Source organism: Schistocerca cancellata, chromosome 12, assembly GCF_023864275.1.
Source record: "Schistocerca cancellata isolate TAMUIC-IGC-003103 chromosome 12, iqSchCanc2.1, whole genome shotgun sequence".
Lineage (NCBI taxonomy): Eukaryota > Metazoa > Arthropoda > Insecta > Orthoptera > Acrididae > Schistocerca > Schistocerca cancellata.
The window spans coordinates 44,105,844-44,126,221 of record NC_064637.1 but is presented as its reverse complement, the minus strand read 5'-3'; the positions used below and the strand labels follow the sequence as shown (position 1 = coordinate 44,126,221).

At 40.7% G+C, this 20,378-nt stretch overlaps 1 protein-coding gene across 2 annotated transcripts in view; it reads right to left on the bottom strand.

Moving 5' to 3' along the window:
- Positions 1-20,378, bottom strand: part of LOC126109669 (uncharacterized) — a 359,871-nt gene that overhangs the window by 62,818 nt on the left and 276,675 nt on the right. For both annotated transcript variants that reach the window (XM_049914720.1, XM_049914719.1), the window contains one exon: positions 9,740-9,931. In XM_049914720.1, coding sequence (XP_049770677.1) covers positions 9,740-9,931 — 192 coding nt within the window. The remainder of the gene's footprint in view (positions 1-9,739; positions 9,932-20,378) is intronic.

Genomic DNA, 20,378 nt, shown 5'->3' with positions numbered 1-20,378 from the left:
AATTTATGGAATTAACTGCTTCCACTTGCTGACCTGCTATATTGTAGCTAAATGATAAAGGATCTTTCTTTCTATGTATTCACAGCACATTACACTTGTCTACATTCAGATTCAATTGCCATTCCCTGCACCATGCGTCAATTCATTGCAGATCCTCCTGCATTTCAATACAATTTTCCATTGTTACAACCTCTCGATATACTATAGCATCATCCACAAAAAGCCTCAGTGAACTTCTGATGTTATCCACAAGGTCATTTATATATACTGTGAATAGCAACAGTCCTACAACACTCCCCTGTGGCACACCTGAAATCACTCTTACTTCGGAAGACTTCTCTCCATTGAGAATGACATGCTGCGTTCTGTTATCTAGGAACTCTTCAATCCAGTCACACAATTGGTCTGACATTCCATATGCTCTTACTTTGTTCATTAAACAACTGTGGGGAACTGTATCAAACACCTTGCAGAAGTCAAGAAACACGGCATCTACCTGGGAACCTGTGTCTATGGCCCTCTGAGTCTCGTGGACGAATAGCGCGAGCTGGGTTTCACACGATCGTCTTTTTAGAAACCCATGCTGATTCCTACAGAGTAGATTTCTAGTCTCCAGAAAAGTCACTATACTCTAACATAATAGGTGTTCCAAAATTCTACAACTGATCGACGTTAGAGATATAGGTCTATAGTTCTGCACATCTGTTCGACGTGCCTTCTTGAAAACGGGCATGACCTGTACCCTTTTCCAATCTTTTGGAATGCTATGCTCTTCTAGAGACCTACGGTACACTGCTGCAAGAAGGGGAGCAAGTTCCTTCACGTACTCTGTGTAAAATCTAACTGGTATCTCATCCGGTCCAGTGGCCTTTCCTCTTTTGAGCGATTTTAATTCTGTCCCTCTGTCATCTATTTCGATTTGTAGTTTTCATGTATCTGTGGTAAATGTATGGAAGAAACAAGAATATTGATGCTAGGAGTGGCATTATATCGAGAGCAGTTATTCCTCCTTTCTACATTTAAACCTCTAAGATTTGATAAACGGTGCGATTCTGTGTGTTCACACATGTTGCTGATTCCATTTTAGGCACAATATTTTGACAACTGATCCAGTGGCCTTCTTCCAGTGCAACACACTCCGCAAATCATTGTGAAGCTCAATGAAATAAAATTAGACCAGTACAGCAGCGCAAATGCCAAGTTTCCCAGACATCATAATTAAGGAGGTAACCGAAATAAAGCAGCCAGAAAAATTAATAAACTGTGATGAAGGTTTCAGTCCAGGATTGATGAGTTGATCGATTTTGAGGAGCGTGTATAAGGTGGGTGATGGGGTGTCAGAGGGATTAGGAGGAAAAATGGATTCAGGGGAGATGTTCTGGGAAGAGCCTACGGCTTTAAGCAGGACCTGGAGGTTGTGCAGGGCTTCTGGGATGGGATCACTCTTGCAGAGTTTATAGGTGTAGTAGTCAGATAATATGCAGAGGCTTTCCACCAGGTAGTCACTGCGACAGTCTTTACAACAGAGGTGGAACCTTTGTCTGCAAGTAGAACGATTAGGTGTGGATCTGTTTTGAGGTTATGTATGGCTATTCTTTCTTCTGCTGAAAGGTTAGTGTTCTTAGCAGGGGACCTGGGGAAGAATGGCGAGGCCAAGTTGGAGGTAAGGAATTCCTGGAAGGAGACCAGCGGATGGTTTCATGGGAGGGAGCAGGATCACTGTCAGATGGTGGTACGAACAGGGAGAAGCAGGATTTAGTGTCGGTTTTCGTTGGGAGGATTGGTGACAAAGAAGTGTTTCCACTGCAGGGATTGGGAGAAGGAGAGTAATCTTTGACAACTCCGTACCCAGAGACTGGAAAGTTGCACAAGTCACATCAATATTCAAGAGAGACTGTAGGAATAACCCACTAAATTACAGGGCCCATATCATTAACGTCAATATGCAGTGGGATTTTAGAGCATATTTGTGTTCGAACAGTATGACTTACCCTGATGAGAACGGTCTACTGACACACAGTCGACATGTATTCAGGAAACATCGTTCTGTGAAACACAACTAGCTCTTTACTCACACAAAGCGTTGAGTGCTACTGACAAGGGATTTCTAATTGTTTCTATATTTCTAGACTTTCAGAAGGCTTTTGACACTGTACCACACAAGTGGCTTGCAATGAAATTGCATGCTTATGGAATATCATCTCAGTTACGTGATTGGATTCGTGACTTCCTGTCAGGGAAGTCGCAGTTCATAGTAACTGACTGAAGGTCATCGAGTAAAACCGAAGCAATTTCGGGTGTTCTCCAAGGTAGTGTTATAGGGTCTCTGTTGTTCCTTGTCTATATAAACAATTTTAGAGACAATCTGAGCAGCCATCTTAGGCTATCTGCAGAAGATGCTTTCGTTTATCATCTAGTAAAGTGATCAGAAGATCAAAACAAATTGCAAAACAATTTAGAAAAGATACCAGTATTATAAAAATTGGCAACTGACCCTAAATAATAAAAAGTGTGAGGTCATTCACATGAGTGCTAAAAGGAATCCGTTAAACTTCAATTCCACAATACATCAGTCAGATGTAAGGCTTTAAATTCAACTAAAAACCTAGAAATTACAATTACGAACAACTTAAACTGGAAAGAACACACAGAAAATGTTGTGGGTGAGACAAACCAAAGACTGCATTTTATTGGCAGAACACTTAGAACATGCAACAGAACCGTTAGTGAGATTGTCTGCATTACGCTTGTCCGTCCTCTTTTGGAGTACTGCTGCACTGTGTGGGATCCTTATCAGATAGGATTAATAGATCGAGAAGGTTCAAAGAAGAGAGGCATGTTTTGTATTATCGTGAAATATGGGATACAGTGTCATTGACATGCTGAAGGATTTGGGGTGGACATCATTAAAGCAAAGGCACTTTTTGATATGGTGGAATCTCATGAAATTTCAATCACCAACTTCCTCCTCCAAATACAAAAATATTTCGTTAATGCTGACCCACACAGGGAGAAACAGTCATCATAATAAAATAAAAGAAATCAGACCTCGCAAGGAAAGATATAGGTGCTCTTTTTTTCCGTGCGCTGATCGAGATTGGAATAATAGAAAATTTATCACGAAGGTGGTTCGATGAACCTTCTGCCAGGCACTTAAGTGTGATCTACGGTATGCCACGATGATGGAGATCTAGAGGTAGAACACAGTTAAAATTTGGGCACAGGGCTGAAGGTGAGGCATTTGAATACAAGTGAAACTTCTGTGGTTGGAGGATTTTGGTGGAAAGGTTAACAACAGTGCTCTGGGGTCATTTTGGTCCTGGATTTAGTGGAGTGTTGTTAGGGAGTATACCACTGCCCAGTGAACCTATGCATTATCCTTGTCCACCCCTACTCCACCCCCGCTACCAACCCCTTGCCTCTTGTTTCATATCCCTGCAACAGACCTAGATGCAAGACCTGTCCCACATATCCTCCCACTGCCACCTACTCCAGTCTGGTCACAAGCATCACGTATACCATCAAAGGCAGGACTACCTGTGAAAGCAGTCACATGTTTTACAAAGCTGCTACCACTGTGCTGCACTCTACGTGGGCACGACAGCCTCTAAGCTGTCTGTCTGCACGATTGGCCACCAACACACTGGCGCCAACGGACAACTGGAGCACTCAAATGGTTCAAATGGCTCTGAGCACTATGGGACTCAACTTCTGAGGCCATCAGTCCCCTAGAACTTACAACTACTTAAACCTAACTAACCTAAGGACATCACACATGTCCAGGCCCGAGGCAGGATTAGAACCTGCGACCGTAGCGGTCTTGCGGTTCCAGACTGTAGTGCCTAGAACCGCTTGGCCACCCCAGCCGGCTGGACCACTCAGTTATGCTGCCCAACACAGCATTCTTCAATGATAGCTTCACAGCCTGTTCCTTTCTGCCAACACCAGCTTTTCTGAACTTTGTAGGTGGGAAGTCTCCCTGCAGTATATCCTACACTTCCATAATCCCCTGGCCGCATCCTCCATTAGTCCCTGTCATTCACCCACCTATTCCCTTCCCTGTTCCCACTCAGCACCACACAGCCTCCTATTCCAAAAATACACCCACAGGCTCCTTTTTCCGCTTCCTCTTTCTCTCCATTACAGCTCTCCCTGCTCCCTCCCAGCCTCTGTCTAACTTTCTGACCGCACCCAACTGCCCTACCCTCTCGTCCCTGTATTCTCACACAAGCAGCACTTTACTGGCCCCAACTACTACCTCGTTATTCTTCCACCTCCGTGCCTCAGCCTCCCCATTACCTACAGGTTGATTCTCCCTTCAGGCACAGTTGCTGGAGACAGTACAGTCTCAGAGGCTAGAAATGTGATTGTGTGTGTGAGTTGCACTTGTTTGAAGGTGTGTGTGTGTGTGTTTTCTACTTTAGAAGAACCCTTTTTGGCTGAAAGCTCATATGTGTAGCAGTCTTTTTATTGTGGCTGTTTGTGACAATGTTATCTCTATATAGTGAGTAGCAATCTATCCCTTTCATAATATTGTTGTTATTTCATCCTGTGTTTTCCATTGTTCGATTCTATCTGTTTTATTTGTTTTATTAATTACCTGGTCAAAATGAACTTATAGTAAACAGACTTACATAGGGATATATTCTTGTATGTACAACACAGAGTGTTATGTTGATTCAAAAAGACACAAAATGTAATATACACTAGCGTAATGAATAATCGTAAAGAAAAAGATATACTGGACAACAGTCCAACACTTTTAATGTAAATAAATAAAGATGTTTTCACATTAATATATTATTTATTAAATATGGTTAAGTAGTCTGACAGTTGTTCATTTATATGGGGGGGGGGGGGGGGTGGCAGGTGAGAGATTTTCCGGTATTTTGTTGGCAAGAATTTCGATAACAGAAACCATCTGATTAATGGGAAAATCCTGTACTAGCTTTATACACGGTGTTTCTAAAAGGACTTTACAACTTTGAAAATTCATATAAATTAATTCAAAGTACCTAAATAGGTGACTGTAGTATCAATTTGTAGGGAAATACATCACGTTTTGTCTTGCATAGTTCACTAATGCTGAAATGCACTGTAAGGAGTGCCAGCAGCAGTTGTGTTTAAGATGGCTGTCTTCACTGGGCCCGAGTGTGCTAGCTGTGTTTTGGTTTGAAGAATCAAAGTTGGCGACAACAGTTCAGTGTAATTTCCGTACCCAGTATGCTAAAGATCCTCCTAGTAGGCCTATAATTTATGAGTGGTCTAAATGTTTTGTGGAAACAGGGTGCTCCATAAGACATGGGAAATCATCAGGTTGTCCAAGCAATTCTGAAGACATTGTTGAGCAAATGAGATGACGTTCTATCAACAGCGATACGAAACTGACCCAGTGTGCATCTCGTGAACTGCAGATCCCAAATATAACTGTTTGACGTTTGTTGAGACACCGTTTGCATTTGAAACCGTATAGACTGACAATCGTACAAGCAATAAAAGACACTGATAAAATTGCCTGCCAGAACTTCTGCGCATATATTTTAAATCGATTACATGAGGATGAACACTTCTTGGACAAAATCATCTTTTCTGATGAGTCAACTTTTTGCTTAAGTTGCAAGGTTTACACCACACATAACTGTAGAATTTGTGGCACTGAAAGTACACATCAAAATTACAACGTTCATTATAGCCCTAAACTGAGTGTTTTTTGTGCATTGACCAAGAACAAAGTGTACGGTCCCTTTTTTTCTGTGAGAGAACCATCAACAGGATAGCGTACCTGGATATGTTACAACAATTTTTGAAACCACAGAGTGATGAGGATGACCAAGAACGAAATGTTTACTTCAGGCAATATGGTGCACCATACCACTACCTGGCTGACATCCAGAGTTTCTCAGTGACCGCTTTACAGGCCAACTGATTGGCCGTGATATGCCAACTGCATGGCCCCCACAGTCCGCAGACCTGACACCACTCAAGTTTTTATAGGTCAAGGATATTGTTTTTGTACTTCCTGTGGTGTCACTGCCAGACACCACACTTGCTAGGTGATAGCTTTAAATCGGCCGCGGTCCATTAGTACATGTCGGACCCGCGTGTCGCCACTGTCAGTAATTGCAGACCGAGCGCCACCACACGGCAGGTCTAGAGAGACGTACTAGGACTCGCCCCAGTTGTACGACGACTTTGCTAGCGACTACACTGACGAAGCCTTTCTCTCATTTGCCGAGAGATAGTTAGAATAGCCTTCAGCTAAGTCCATGGCTACGGCCTAGCAAGGCGCCATTAACCATTTCTAGAGAGAGCCTCACTTGTATCATCAAGAATGCTGTATACAAATGATGGATTAAAGTTAAGTATTCCAGCAGCTACGTACTTTTCTTTATAGCATTCATTACGTATCCTGTTTCAGACCTAGCGCCACCTGCGTGAGTTGACGCGTGCATTTTGGCCTCCTCTTGCAACACAGTGTTGGCTCTTCTGCCAACACTACACTTCCTGTGCCGGGTTCTCTACCTGAACTTAGAGCAAGAATTTATGCTGCCACTGAGCAAGTGACACCTGCAATGCTAGAGTGAGTTTGGGAAGAAACTGACTTCCAATGGCATGTGTGCAGGATAACCAATGGAAGCCACATACAAAATCTTTAGTTTAAGGTAAAAAACCTTGGTGTGTTTTCCTACAAAATAACACTACACCCAGCTCTATATCTTCTTTCAGTAAATTTATATGAATTTTTAAAGTTTTAAAGTTCTTTTTGAAACATCCTGTATATAAATGAACAAGCATACATAGTAGTGTGTTTTGGTGAAGCTGAGTAAAAAGATCATTTCGAGTTTTAGAACTAGTTCAGTTTCAATGTAGTCAAATTTAACATCCATGTAACTGAATATGGTCTCTAAACTTCCAAACCTATAATGATTTACATTAATTTGTTTTCATGTTGCAAGAATCCATTATCTATCCATGTGAATCTACCATCCATAAGTGCAAATTGCGCTAAGATAGTCTGCACAAAACCCTCACGTGGTCATACTAGTGTCTATGAAAGCCACATTTGAAGTCTGAAATCTACCTATTTCTGTGTTAAACAGTAATAAATAAATCAGTATATTAATGTATGTACATAACTGGTAACTGTCTGACTACTGTTATGATCCCTTAAGGCAAATGATTGCAACATGCTGTGTCATAATAATTGACTGAAGAAGTCTTTCTCGTGCTCCCTTATCTGTATCAGCATAAAGTCAAACTTCATTTAAAAGAAGATTTGTTGCACCCATCAGCGACCACGGCTGCTGCTACGGCCACTGCTGCATCCTGCTAGTGCCATCTCTTGGTGATGCAGCAAAGTGCAACAGCATGGACAGCCTGTGATGCTGTGCTCGACATGCCAGCTGCTCTGCTTCATTCCGCTACTTCAAAGCATCATTGGTGAATGATTTACTTGTGCGTGCTTTCATGAAAATATATAAAGTTATATGCAGTAGCAACTAAGAAAAACTTGTGCTACTTTCACAATTCACACACAAGTTTACCTTAGTTGCCACTGGATATATCTTGATATATCTTCAGTTGAGACCACTTTGTTTGTGAATGGTCTTTGTTGTGCATATCTTTTTAATTTTGAATGATAAGCATCTGTCGAATAATTTGCTTAGCAACGTTATGTTGAATATGTTGCCAAAGCAAGATTTACTCTGAATTAAACTTGCAAATGAATTATATGTATCCAATAAACTGTATAATTATTCTTTAAATGTGGTTTAAGACACACTTCTCGATCTTCTACGTATCGTCACCTGATGTTTTAACTCGGTACAGTTCCTTCCATTGCGTACTTATTATTAGTACTGCCATTCAAAATTACAACTGCTGAGTTTGGCTTTACTTATTTATTTTCATTTAAATAGTATTGTATATTATTCTTTTAAATTACTTCATAATGATAGGGATCTATTGTCATATCAATCTGCTTCTTGTGGCAACATTCTTTACAATTAGTTTCATACTCTTGACTTTTAATTCGCAGTTTAATCTTCTTTCCTTCCAGGATTGTCACATGCGAGACTTTGGTCCGTACATGTTATACGAATAACACACACTTCTGTCCTGTAGTAGTTGTTGAACTCTCAACTAGATGGAATCATCTTAAATTTTGATTCAATGCCAATATCTACTAAATCAGTATTCTGACAATCAAATTTTAATCGAATTTTATTGTGTGTTGACTATATATTAAACAAGAGATTAGTCATTAGCACGTGTCTTCCTGAGGAGGAGCTTAGAGTTTAATGTCCCGTCGACTAGGTAATTAGAAATGGAGCACAAGCTCGGACTGGGGAAGGCTGAGGAAGGAAATGTGCCATGCCCTTTTGAAGGAATCATCCTGGTATTTGCGCCAGTTTTTGGAAACTGCCAGTTTGCCATGCACAGTATACTTTAACCATGGTGGCCTGTGAACAGTTTACAAATGAAACTTCCTGGCAGATTAAAACTGTGTGCCCGACCGAGACTCGAACTCGTGACCTTTGCCTTTCGCAGGCAAGTGCTCAGAAAAGCTGTGAGTACCGGCGTGAGTCGTGCTTCGGTAGCTCAGATGGTAGAGCACTCGCCCGCGAAAGGCAAAGGTCCCGAGTTCAAGTCTCGGTCGGGCACACAGTTTTAATCTGCCAGGAAGTTTCATATCAGCGCACACTCCGCTGCAGAGTGAAAATCTCATTCTGGAGTTTACAAATGTTTTGGAAATGCTTCCGCACTTGGCCCAAAAGCGAACAATCGTCCCCTTTTGGACGTCAGATATATTGCTTCGTTTCTGCATTATGAAAAAGACTGCACTATTTCCCATGTCTCCCCCTCCCCTTCCCCCCCATACGGAAGGCTGCACGAAGTGATGCTACTCCGTGATAATGCCTGCCCGCATTCTGCTAGTCCGGTAAAATACACTAAGGGGAGTTAGGTTGGAAAGCCATTCAGCACCCACCTTATTCATCTGACCATGTGCCCTCAGATTTCCACCTTTTCTGCACTCTTCTCAAACACCCTTCAAAGAACTTCCTTCCCAGATGAAAATATGCTCCGAACGTGGCTCGATGAGTTCTTCACCTCAAAACCACACGATTTCTAGAGTTACATAATCAAAAAGTTACCCCAGCATTGGTAGACTGTTGTAAATAGTGATGGAGAGTATATTATTAATGACCAAAGTCTCTGTTATGGTTACCTGTTGTATTTAATAAACTTCTGGAAAAATGCTACAAACTTCTGCACCTATCCAATAATTCATCTCTGAAGTGCATGCATCAACTTCTTCAGGAATGAATATGGGTAAACTACATTAACATGTCCGTCTCCTACTCTCCTCAAATGTGATTACAAGGTTCCCGGCAAAATATAGATACAAAGATTAGGTGCCTTCCTGAAAACTGTTAAAAGTTCTCACTTCACTATACAAATGCAACTTTAGTAGTCATTACATTGTGTCCCAGAGACAGAACACTTAGACACAAAATCAAGATATTTGTGAATAGTTTGGCATTCACTGCAGATAATGCATAGCAAACTAGTGTTCTTTAGATCACAACTGATTAATTAATTAATTCGACAACTATAAGAAAAAAGTATCAGTTAGTAAACGTAGTACTCAGTATCATGTGAAATGTGCAACAGACACCATTTCTTATTCTTTTAATTAAACTTCAAGAATATCTTAAAACTAAAATCTGCCAATTACCTCGGAACTGATTTAAATGCTGTCTTCACAAGTGATTTATCTTCTCCACAATGAGAGCATGTCCTCTTGATTGTTTTGGTGGAAGCATACGCATCTAATGCTTCGATAATGGTCCGTATTTTTGACGTCCCAACAGAGATATCGAGCATTAAAATCAGGAAAGAGCTGATTTTTACATCATAATTCAGACAACTGCAAACAAATAAAAACGCATGAAGTCATTTTCCTATTATTAAATATACAGGTTTATTTGTTGCTTAAGCCAATGCTGCAATTTGATCTTTGTCTTGTCTTCTTACAGTGTCAAGTAACTATGTTGGGGCGGGGGGGGGGGGGGGGGGCGTCTCTCTCTCTCTCTCTCTCTCTCTCTCACACACACACACACACTGCAAAATGTATGGAACCACCACTCAACTTTCACATAACGACCTACCAGGTACAAAATAAATTCCTCACTAAAAATCAGCACAAATTCTGGAAACACTGATCATATAAAACTTAACTCTCAGTCTTGACAAATAATATCCTCAGCCACATGGAGAGGAAACTGTGATGATTTGGTGCTTCTGGATTTTTTTAAAGCTCTTGATTTAGTACCATATACATGCCTTCTAAAGAAAATACAGTGTGGAGCAGAGGAAACACATTTTCACTAGTGAATATCTGAAAAAATCTAGCATTCATTAATAGTACTTTAATGCATTTTTGAAATCTGAATACCTTACTTAGGTCCAGAAAATAATGTTGCTGAGATTATGTCCTTGCTGGAAACAAATTTGGATCCTCTCCTGAAACTTATGCAAGGCTCTCTGCAACATTTCTTTCAGCCCAGCTTCAATTTCCTGGCTAATGAAATCTTGAGGTCATCACTTGTGCAGCACCCTCGATTTCAAGTAGCCCAACAAAAAGAAGTCACACATCGACCAAGGAACTTCACCAAACAGTGAAATGAAACGTCCTGGGAACATCTGTCAAACCACTTATACGGATGCTCTTGCCGTGTGAGTTGTGGCACTATCCTGTTGGAACCAAATTTCTCTCATGTTCACTGGACGCCTTTCAAGTTCTGGATGAAGAAAGTTGTTACACGTTTTGACACAGCACACTGATGACACAGTAACTGAGGTTCCTCGCTCTTCAAAAAGGTAAGGACCGACACTCCCGGTCTCGGAGATACTGCACCGCACTCTTACTTTGAGCTGTGGAGAGGCTTTTGGTGTAGTTCATGTGGGTTTGATGCCTAGTACCAGCACTTCCATACATTAATGTAACCAACTACATGAAAATTGGTTTCATCACTCAAACACTGGGACATCTGCATCTCCAAAAATAGCATCCATTATGCCACAAAATTCTCTGTGCTGCACAAAATCTGTTTCACTTAGTTGCTGGACAATCATTATTTTGCACGGGTGAAATTTGAGATCACGATGTGAGATCTGATGAAGCATAAGACGTGACATCTCCAGCAGTAAAGCCTGTCACCTAGTGGATAATATCAGACTAACAAGAACTGCTTCTCACTCTGTCTACATGTTCCAGAGTTTGAACTGTATCACAGATCCAGCATTTCTAAACATCCGATATTAAACTTTTCACAGAAATGGCATTGAACCGTGACCACATAATCATTGTTTTTAAAGAACTGCTCAATCATAAACAAATCTACAAGTTGGCAGCAGTCAAAAAGTATTTCAGGGAATTAGTTTAAAATATTTATTTCAAAGGCCCAGTCAAATCTTTGCAAGTTTTCTCCCAGAACAACTTCTGCTGTGCCTGGGTGACACAACTTGCATGAGGCAGTTCTGTCCAGTTAAAGCTGCTGAAAAGACACCGTAAGCCCCCTGCTGAAACTACTAGCAAATTCACGCCATTGGCTTTAGACAATAGCACGCACGGGACACAGTTCACGTGTGCGAACAATGGAGGATTCTGCAGTGCAGAATGCAGTTGCTTCACTCTCTCAGCAGAACAGACATCTTTTTGGCAGGCAGAGCCTCTGGCTCTGCACCCCATGACAGGCCACTGACATCAATTAAAATGAACCGCCTCTCCTTCCGTTGACCATTTCAATTAGTAGTTCAACCTCCTAGACTGGCCTAAACCTGGTAACTTCTGCCCCTTGTATACCGTACACTTAAATATATTCACTTATTTTACCTAATTTGCTGTTCTGTCTGACCATTTGACCTCCCGTACATTGCCGTAATAAATCGGATGCTGCAACCTTCTTCCCCCTTCCCTGAACACATATATAAACAATGCACTACCCTCCGAAGGTACATAGCAACTGAAACTGCACTGTCTGGGCTGTCTGCTAATGGTTGCTCTAGGTCAGTACCCCCACTCGTTGTCCAGTACTATCTATCTATCTATCTATATCCGAATCCCGCTCCAGCTACTGCCGGGTCTGGGTGCTGACGAGTCCTCTCCATTTGCCTCGGTCCTCCCACCACTTTTCTTCCTCCACTTGCTGCCAGGTCACACCTCTCCTTTCCACAGATATTCTCACTCCCATTTTCCACCGTGTTCTTGGGCGCCCTCTAGGTCGTTTCCCATCCATCTTTAGTTCTGCCATAATTTTGGGGAGTCTCTGCCCATGCATCCTCTTAACATGCCCATACCATCTTAATCTCTTTCTTTCAATTTCTTCTCTCATACTTTCTTGTTTGAGGTCCTTTCTAATCTCTACATTCCTTACTCTGTCCATTCTTGTTCTCTGTCCATTCTTGTTTTTCCCTTAACTGCTCTGAGAAATATCATTTCCCCTGCTTGCAGTCTGCTCCAGTCCCTTTCTTTTATTGTCCATGTTTCTCCACCATAGGTGACAATAGGGAAGTAATAATTCTTATACATCAGGAGTTTTGCTCTTTCTGAAACTTCATTATTCCAAATCAGGTTCTATTGTTTGGTAAAAATTGCCTCCCTTCTGTAACCTCCTATTAATTTCGTTAGTTATTCTTCCATCCCTAGATATTTCACTCCCTAAATAACTGAAACTTTCTACCACTCTGAGGGGTTCTCCATTCAAGGTAATATTTCCATTGATTCCTTTCTCTCTTCCAAATACCATTACTTCACTCTTATCTACTCACTCTGTCCAGTACTACCAGTTTAAAAAAACACATTCCCTCTGCTCCACCTTGTATGATCCTATAGCACATTTAACACTGAGTCCCAAGCCGAGCACACCTCATGTGGTAGGAGTGCTGCGAGTGTCCAGTGCCCGAGCTTTGCATCATCTACCACCGTTTGTCCGTGTCGTGGCACTTGCTGCAACAAGCGATAATTCCCTGTCCGTTATGTCCCGCCTAGGAGATACATTCCGATCCACAGACCCCAGAGAGTTGGAAACTTGGTTGTTGACATCTTTAAGAAGTGTCAGTTGTTGGTCGATAGCCACAATATATGAGAGAAATTGTACAAGGTAAATGTCTTATAACTTGAAGTATAGCCAACTGTATAAATGCAAGGTATTTGTTTGTAATGTAAAATGAATGCATGTATGGCAAAGAAGTAGAGTCTGAAATCATTCAGCAGTAGCTGGTATTTTAAATAACTCTACAGGCTCACACGAACATAACTATTGAGGGAAAGGAGTCTCAAGCAAGATGGACCATGGTATTTCTACAACTACTTCGAAGTGCAAGAAGGTAAAATTTATAATCTACAGTGATGGTAAAATGCACGAAAAATGATCACTGCAGATGCACGATACATCACAAGCCCCACCTCTTAACAGTTCCAGGATATCACCAAAACATAATACAGACATTCCAACTTTGTCAAAGTTTTGTATTTTTTATACAACTTTTCCAGATATTTTTCGAATGGACCCTGCATATACCAATAAATTGACCTGTCCATTAGTGGTGAATACTATTTTGTTTTTAATAAAAAAAATTGAAAATTGTTGTAAACTTATTATTTGTTTGCACTTAGCAATATTTGTATGTTTTCAGTCTGAAGTGTCGACTATAGCATCAAATTTTCTCAAAACATCACTCTTCTTTTTATGGAGCAAATTTATAGTTGTATATATTGCATCAGTTAACTTTCATCTTACAACCTCCACAGTCTCACAAAACACAGCATCATTAAAGGCCATCAAATCCAGAGAGTCGATCTTTCTTTCCTCTATCAGAGGGGTAAAGTACAACAGCAAGATTGTGCATTTGACTCTCATGCTACATTACAGCTTTAAAATCCTGCACACTTTAGTAAGAGAGAATGAGTCAATGGGTACAAAGTGACAGCAGTGACACCATTCTCAAACTCGTTACTCACGGAGGCTACAGTGGGAAGGAAGCAAGCCAGGACCGTAGAGACAAAACTGCAGTGCCTCGATTTCTAATGTATGAGACCCTCAACAATGGACTCGTAATCATGTCACGTCCTACTGAGCATCCTATGTGCTGGTACCATATACATCTACAAACAGGGTGTATATATGGACAGCAAATAAATAATTCCTGGATTTTTCCCATATTTATTGGTTACAAATTTACTTTCCTTCTGGGTGAAAATACACTATACTATGGATGAAAATACACTGTACCACAGGTGAAAGTACATTTTCTCCATGTTATGTGAAGATATACTTTCCCTCAATGCTGTAAAACTTATCAACCCTTTGAATGGTAAAAGTTTTACACACTGGTGTTGAACTTCCTGCGTTTTTGGAAATGAAACCTAGCAAAAAATAAATAAATAAATAAATAATAAAAAAATAAAAATAAATAAATAAATTTGATAAGATCTTTGACATGCAACAACATGTACACTGCATATTTTTTATTACAAAAGTATAAATATGAATTTCATCAAATATGGCACAATAGTTTCCGAAGCACTGAAATCGAGGTTGTGCTGCGTGATGTGCTGCAGATACTCAGAGCATAAGACATGTGATGTAGTCAGCCAACAGCAACATGAGTTCTAAGCAGCATGAACACACAAATAGCAAAAGTTAATTCTTTAAATTAATTTACATACAGTATAGTTACAAGAAAAGCTAAGCTTTCACGTATAATATTGGTCATTTTTAGCATGCGTTACTTTTTAAGACATATAAAATATGAATGTAGCTGTAAAATTTTAAGTAATGGTCAAAATTTTTCTAAGTGGCTGGATTTCAAAGAGCTGAGTTTTGAATAAAATGCTCCACGATTTAACAAATTTGTCACAAACTGCCACATGTAACATAATTCATCTTGCATAAAAGGAAATTTACTTTGAAAGTAAGGCTTCTCATCAAACCATCACTCGCAATATTTTTCTGCAACCTGCTGTAAAGGTAAACAGTTGTGACAACATACTCATCAAAAGCAGTCTGCTGTTACAAAGTATTGCACTGTCTTCATGCTAAGGTTCTTGTCACATTTTGCTGTCAGCAGACGCTTGTGTGTGCACTGTGTTTTGTTGTTGCAAATGGTGCATTTTCTTCGCAACTGAAATTTTATTTTGGTATTATTCTCTCGTTTGTGTTTTATTGCAGCAGTATTATTCTGCATAGTGAGCTAAAGGAAAATTCTTTGTTTGAGTATCAATTCTTACCACCCAAAATTACAAAAATTTAACTGGGAATGAAAGGAATGAAAAATTCCCATCATTCTAAAAAATCCTGGGTTTTTCCAATGTTTGTCCTGGATGTAAAAATTCCTGCATTTTTCCTGGACTTCCCGGTTGTCCCAGATTGTATACACCTTGATACATTTCAAGTTGTGCTTCCTCAGTAAGAGTTGGTAGCACCTTGGTAAGAAATTGTGCAAAATTTCCACAATTTAACATTTCTTCAATGCAGTAATGTTCTATTACGTAGTCTCCAATAATCTCGCAATAAAAGTTCAAATTCCACTGCTTCTGATGGTCAGTCAGCCTCATTCAAAATGGGTTTTCAGCAGCCCAATAATGCAAACCTCTTACGTTTAGATTTTCACAATTTTTAAAGGTAGCTTTATCGATAAAGAGAACTCTCTGAAAATAATGGCTATTGTCCTGACATCACATCACAACGGAGCAACAGAATGCTATGCATCTTCTGCAATCAGTCTGGTTAGCCATTTCGCTACTGCTCTGCCTACCGCACTGAGGGCGGCTTTTATTATGGCTGAACTGCTCGCCAAATGCTTGTGCCTGTGCTGAGAGATGGGGTTCCAGCCAATATGAAATACTCATCTGATTTTTCAAAAACTATTAGGTGAAAAAAAACTGATTTTTGTTTATCTTACTGGGGCATGAACGGGAAGCAGATGTTAGGAAGGGAGTGAGACAGGGTTGTAGTCTATCCCCAATGTTATTCAATCTGTATATTGAAAAAGCAGTAAAGGAAACAAAAGAAAAATTTGGAGTAGGTATTAAAATCCATGGAGAAGAAATGAAAACTTTGAGGTTCGCCGATGACATAGTAATTATGTCAGACAGCAAAGAAGTTGGAAGAGCAGTTGAACGGACTGGACAATGAATTGAGAGGAGGATATAAGACGATCATCAACAAAAGCAAAACGAGGATAATGGAATGTAGTCGAATTAAGTCGGGTGATGCTGAGGGAATTAGATTAGAAAATGAGACACTTAAAGTAGTAAAGGAGTTTTGCTATTTGGGGAGTAAAATAACTGATGATGGTCGAAGTAGAGAGGATATAAAATGTAGACTGGCAATGGCAAGGAAAGCGTTTCTGAAGAAGAGAAATTTGTTAACATCGAGTATAGATTTAACTGTAAGGAAGTCGTTTCTGAAAGTATTTGTATGGAGTGTAGCCATGTATGGAAGTGAAACATGGGCGATAAATAGTTTGTACAAGAAGAGAATACAAGCTTTCGAAATGTGGTGCTACAGAAGAATGCTGACGATTAGATGGGTAGATCACATAACTAATGAGGAGGTATTGGATAGAGTTGGTGAGAAGAGGAGTTTGTGGCACAACTTGACAAGAAGAAGAGACCAGTTGGTAGGACATGTTCTGAGGCATCAAGGGATCACAAATTTAGCATTGGAGGGCAGCGTGGAGGGTAAAAATTGTAGAGGGAGACCAAGATATGAACACTTAGCAGATTCAGAAGGATATAGGTTGCAGTAGGTACTGGGAGATGAAGAAGCTTGCACAAGATAGGATAGCATGGAGAGCTGCATCAAACCAGTCTCAGGACTGAAGACCACAACAACAACAACAACAACAACAACAACAACTGTCTGATAGCTTCAAACAAAGGAAAATCAAGGATGGAATGTAACTATATTATGAAAAGGATAGTTGCTACTGACCACATAAGCCAAGATGCTGAGTTGCAGATAGGCACAACAAAAAGATTGTCACTCAATAAGCTTTCAACCAACAAGGCCTTTGTCAAAAATAGGCAACACACACACACACACACACACACACACACACACATATATATATAACTGCAGTCTCTGGCAGCTGAAGCCAGACCACCAGCCAGACCCTCTGGCTTCAGCTACCAGAGACCGCGATCATGTGTGTGTTGGTTGGTCGGTTCGGGGGCTGGGACCAAACGGCGAGGTCATCGGTCCCATAGGATTAGGTAAGGGTGGTTGCCGTGACCTTTTAAAGGAACCATCCTGGCATTTTCCTGAAGCGAGCTTGGGAAATCATGGAAAACCTAAATCAGAATGGCCGGACACGGGTTTGAACCATCGTCCTCCCAAATGGGAGTTGGTTGAAAGCTTATTTTGTGATAGTCTTTTTGTTGTGCCTATCTGCGACTCACCATCTCGTCTTATGTGGTGAGTAGCAACTACCCTTTTCATAATATTGTCTGATATTTTCACCTGACAAAGAACAGAATTACTTTTCATTATCTGTCATTCTTACTGCACTGCATGACATTAAGTGAAACAATGCACGAAATTCTAAAGAGTTCGCAGAGGTAAAAAGGCACAGCATAAAGTTTGCATGTGGTTGATTTTAGCTCACCCATTTCAGGGAATGAAATACAGATCTTATATTGAAATTTTATTTACAATTGAGAGTAGAACAGTATCTCATTTTGTTCTCGAGTTATAGGGTTTTATATCCAATGGACAGCCACGCATGAAATGCTCAGTTCTGTCTCTGCAGATAGGCCCGCTGCTATGAAATACTTATCATCCATTTGTACAAAAACTGTTAGGCAAAAAAATTTGATTTTTGCATATCTTACAGTATGACATCTTTGCTTGATAAAGGACTGAACTTCTTTTCATTATATGACATAGTTATTGTGCTGCATAAAATTAAGTAAAAGACTACACAAAATTTTGAAGATTTTGCAGTGGTAAAAAGTCACTGTGTAAACTTTGCATTTGGTTGATTTTAGTTAGTACACTCGAGTGAATGAAATGTAGATAAGATGTTGAAACTTTTTAAAAACTTAGAGCAGAAAGATATCTCATTTCATTCTCAAGCTACCAGGTTTTATATCTGATAGATGGTCACACACAAGACGCCCTTCAGGTCATTGCGCATCGCAAATCACTTGGTCATAACAATCGCCATATCTCATAAACGATTCAAGATACTGAAACGGAGCTTTTGCAAATGCTAGCACACAATGAGGCACAATATTGTATCATAAATACTTTAAACCTTTTTATTCACTGAGATACGGAAGTAGCTCGTCCGCAGCAGTGAGAGTTCAGCAATTCAGGACACATTCAGACATCCATAGCACTGTAGGAAAACATTGGTGCACGTATACACGTCCACAACACAGGAGACTGTTGTAGCAGGACATGTATGTATACATGCCCACAGAAGCAAAAGTGCTAGTGAAGTGACACACAGTATGGATGGAACACGTTTGTGTGGAAAGTTCAAAAAAGTTCAGTTAAGTTATTCCTAAGGACTCGAGGTTTCTCTGGAGCCAACATGTCGCTGAGGAGCAACAGCTGCCACAAAATTTATTTCATTCACTCCAGTCATTGCAGACTTGCTTCTCAGCCTCTGCACAGTATTTACAGTTCCTTCCAGTTTCTTGCACATTCGCTGAAATCTTAATCCAGGTCGTCCACTGTGTGTCGTACAGCTCGGGTGTTCTCTTCATATTCTTTCTGTATTCTATTTCTCTGTAAGAAGCAGCATATCTATTTCCTCTATGGTTGAAGAAGGCACTTATTTTTTCAGTACTTTTAACAATGGTTTGCTGCAGAATTCTTGAGCACATTCAGAGTTCGAATGTAACAAATTTCCTTGAGACGGAGTAGCTTCTGTCCACTAATCAGCACACATTTAGAAATCATCGCTAGTGTGAAACTCAGATCGTCCTTTTCACATGATATCCTACAAATCATGGATGGAGGGCAACAGGCAGATTCCATATTCCTAGATTTAAACAAAGTGTTTGACATGGCGCCCCATTGCAGACTGTTGACAAATGTCTCAGCATACGGAATAGGTTCCCAGATACACGAGTGGCTCAAAAACTTTTTAGGTAACGGAATTCAGTACATTTTCCTTGGCAGCACGTGTAAGAGAGAAAAGGACATCATCCGAAGTGCCTCAGGGAAGTGTGGTAGGACCGAACTTATTCTCTATATACACTACTGGCCTTTAAAATTGCTACACCACGAAGATGAAGTGCTACAGAAGCGAAATTTAACCGACAGGAAGAAGATGCTGTGATATGCAAATGATTAGCTTTTCAGAGCATTCACACAAGGTTGGCGCCAGTGGCGACACTTACAACGTGCTGACATGAGGAAAGTTTCCAACCGATTTCTCCTACACAAACAGCAGTTGACCAGCGTTGCCTGGTGAAACATTGTTGTGATGCCTCGTGTAAGGAGGAGAAATGCGTACCATCATGTTTCTGACTTCAATAAAGGTCGGATTGTAGCCTATCACAATTGCAGTTTATCGTATCGCGACATTGCTGCTCTTGTGGTCGAGATCCAATGACTGTTAGCAGAATATGGAATCGGTGGGTTCAGGAGGGTAATACGGAATGCCGTGCTGGATCCTAACGGCCTCGTATCACTAACAGTTGAGATGACAGGCATCTTATCCGCATGGCTATAATGGATCGTGCAGCCACGTCTTGATACCTGAGTCAGCAGATGGGGACGTTTGCAAGACAACAACTATCTGAACGAAAAGTTCGACGACGTTTGCAAGACAACAACTATCTGAACGAAAAGTTCGACGACGTTTGCAGCAGCATGGACTATCAGCTCGGAGACCATGGCTGCGGTTACCCTTGACACTCATCACAGACAGGAGCGCCTGCGATGGTGTACACTACGATGAACCTGGGTGCATGAATGGCAAAACGTCATTTTTTTTTTGTTGAATCCAGGTTCTGTTTACAGCATCATCATGGTCGCATCCGCGTTTGGCAACATCGCAGTGAACGCACATTGGATGCGTGTATTTGTCATCGCCATACTGGCGTATCACCCGGCGTGATGGTATGGGGTGCCGTTGGTTACATATCTCGGTCACCTCTTGTTCGCATTGACGGCTCTCTGAACAGTGGACGTTACATTTCAGATGTGATACGACCCGTGGCTCTACCCTTCATTCGATCCCTACGAAACCCTACATTTCACCAGGATAATACACGACTGCATGTTGCAGGTCCTGTACGGGCCTTTCTGGATACTGAAAATGTTTGACTGCTGTCCTGGCCAGCACATTCT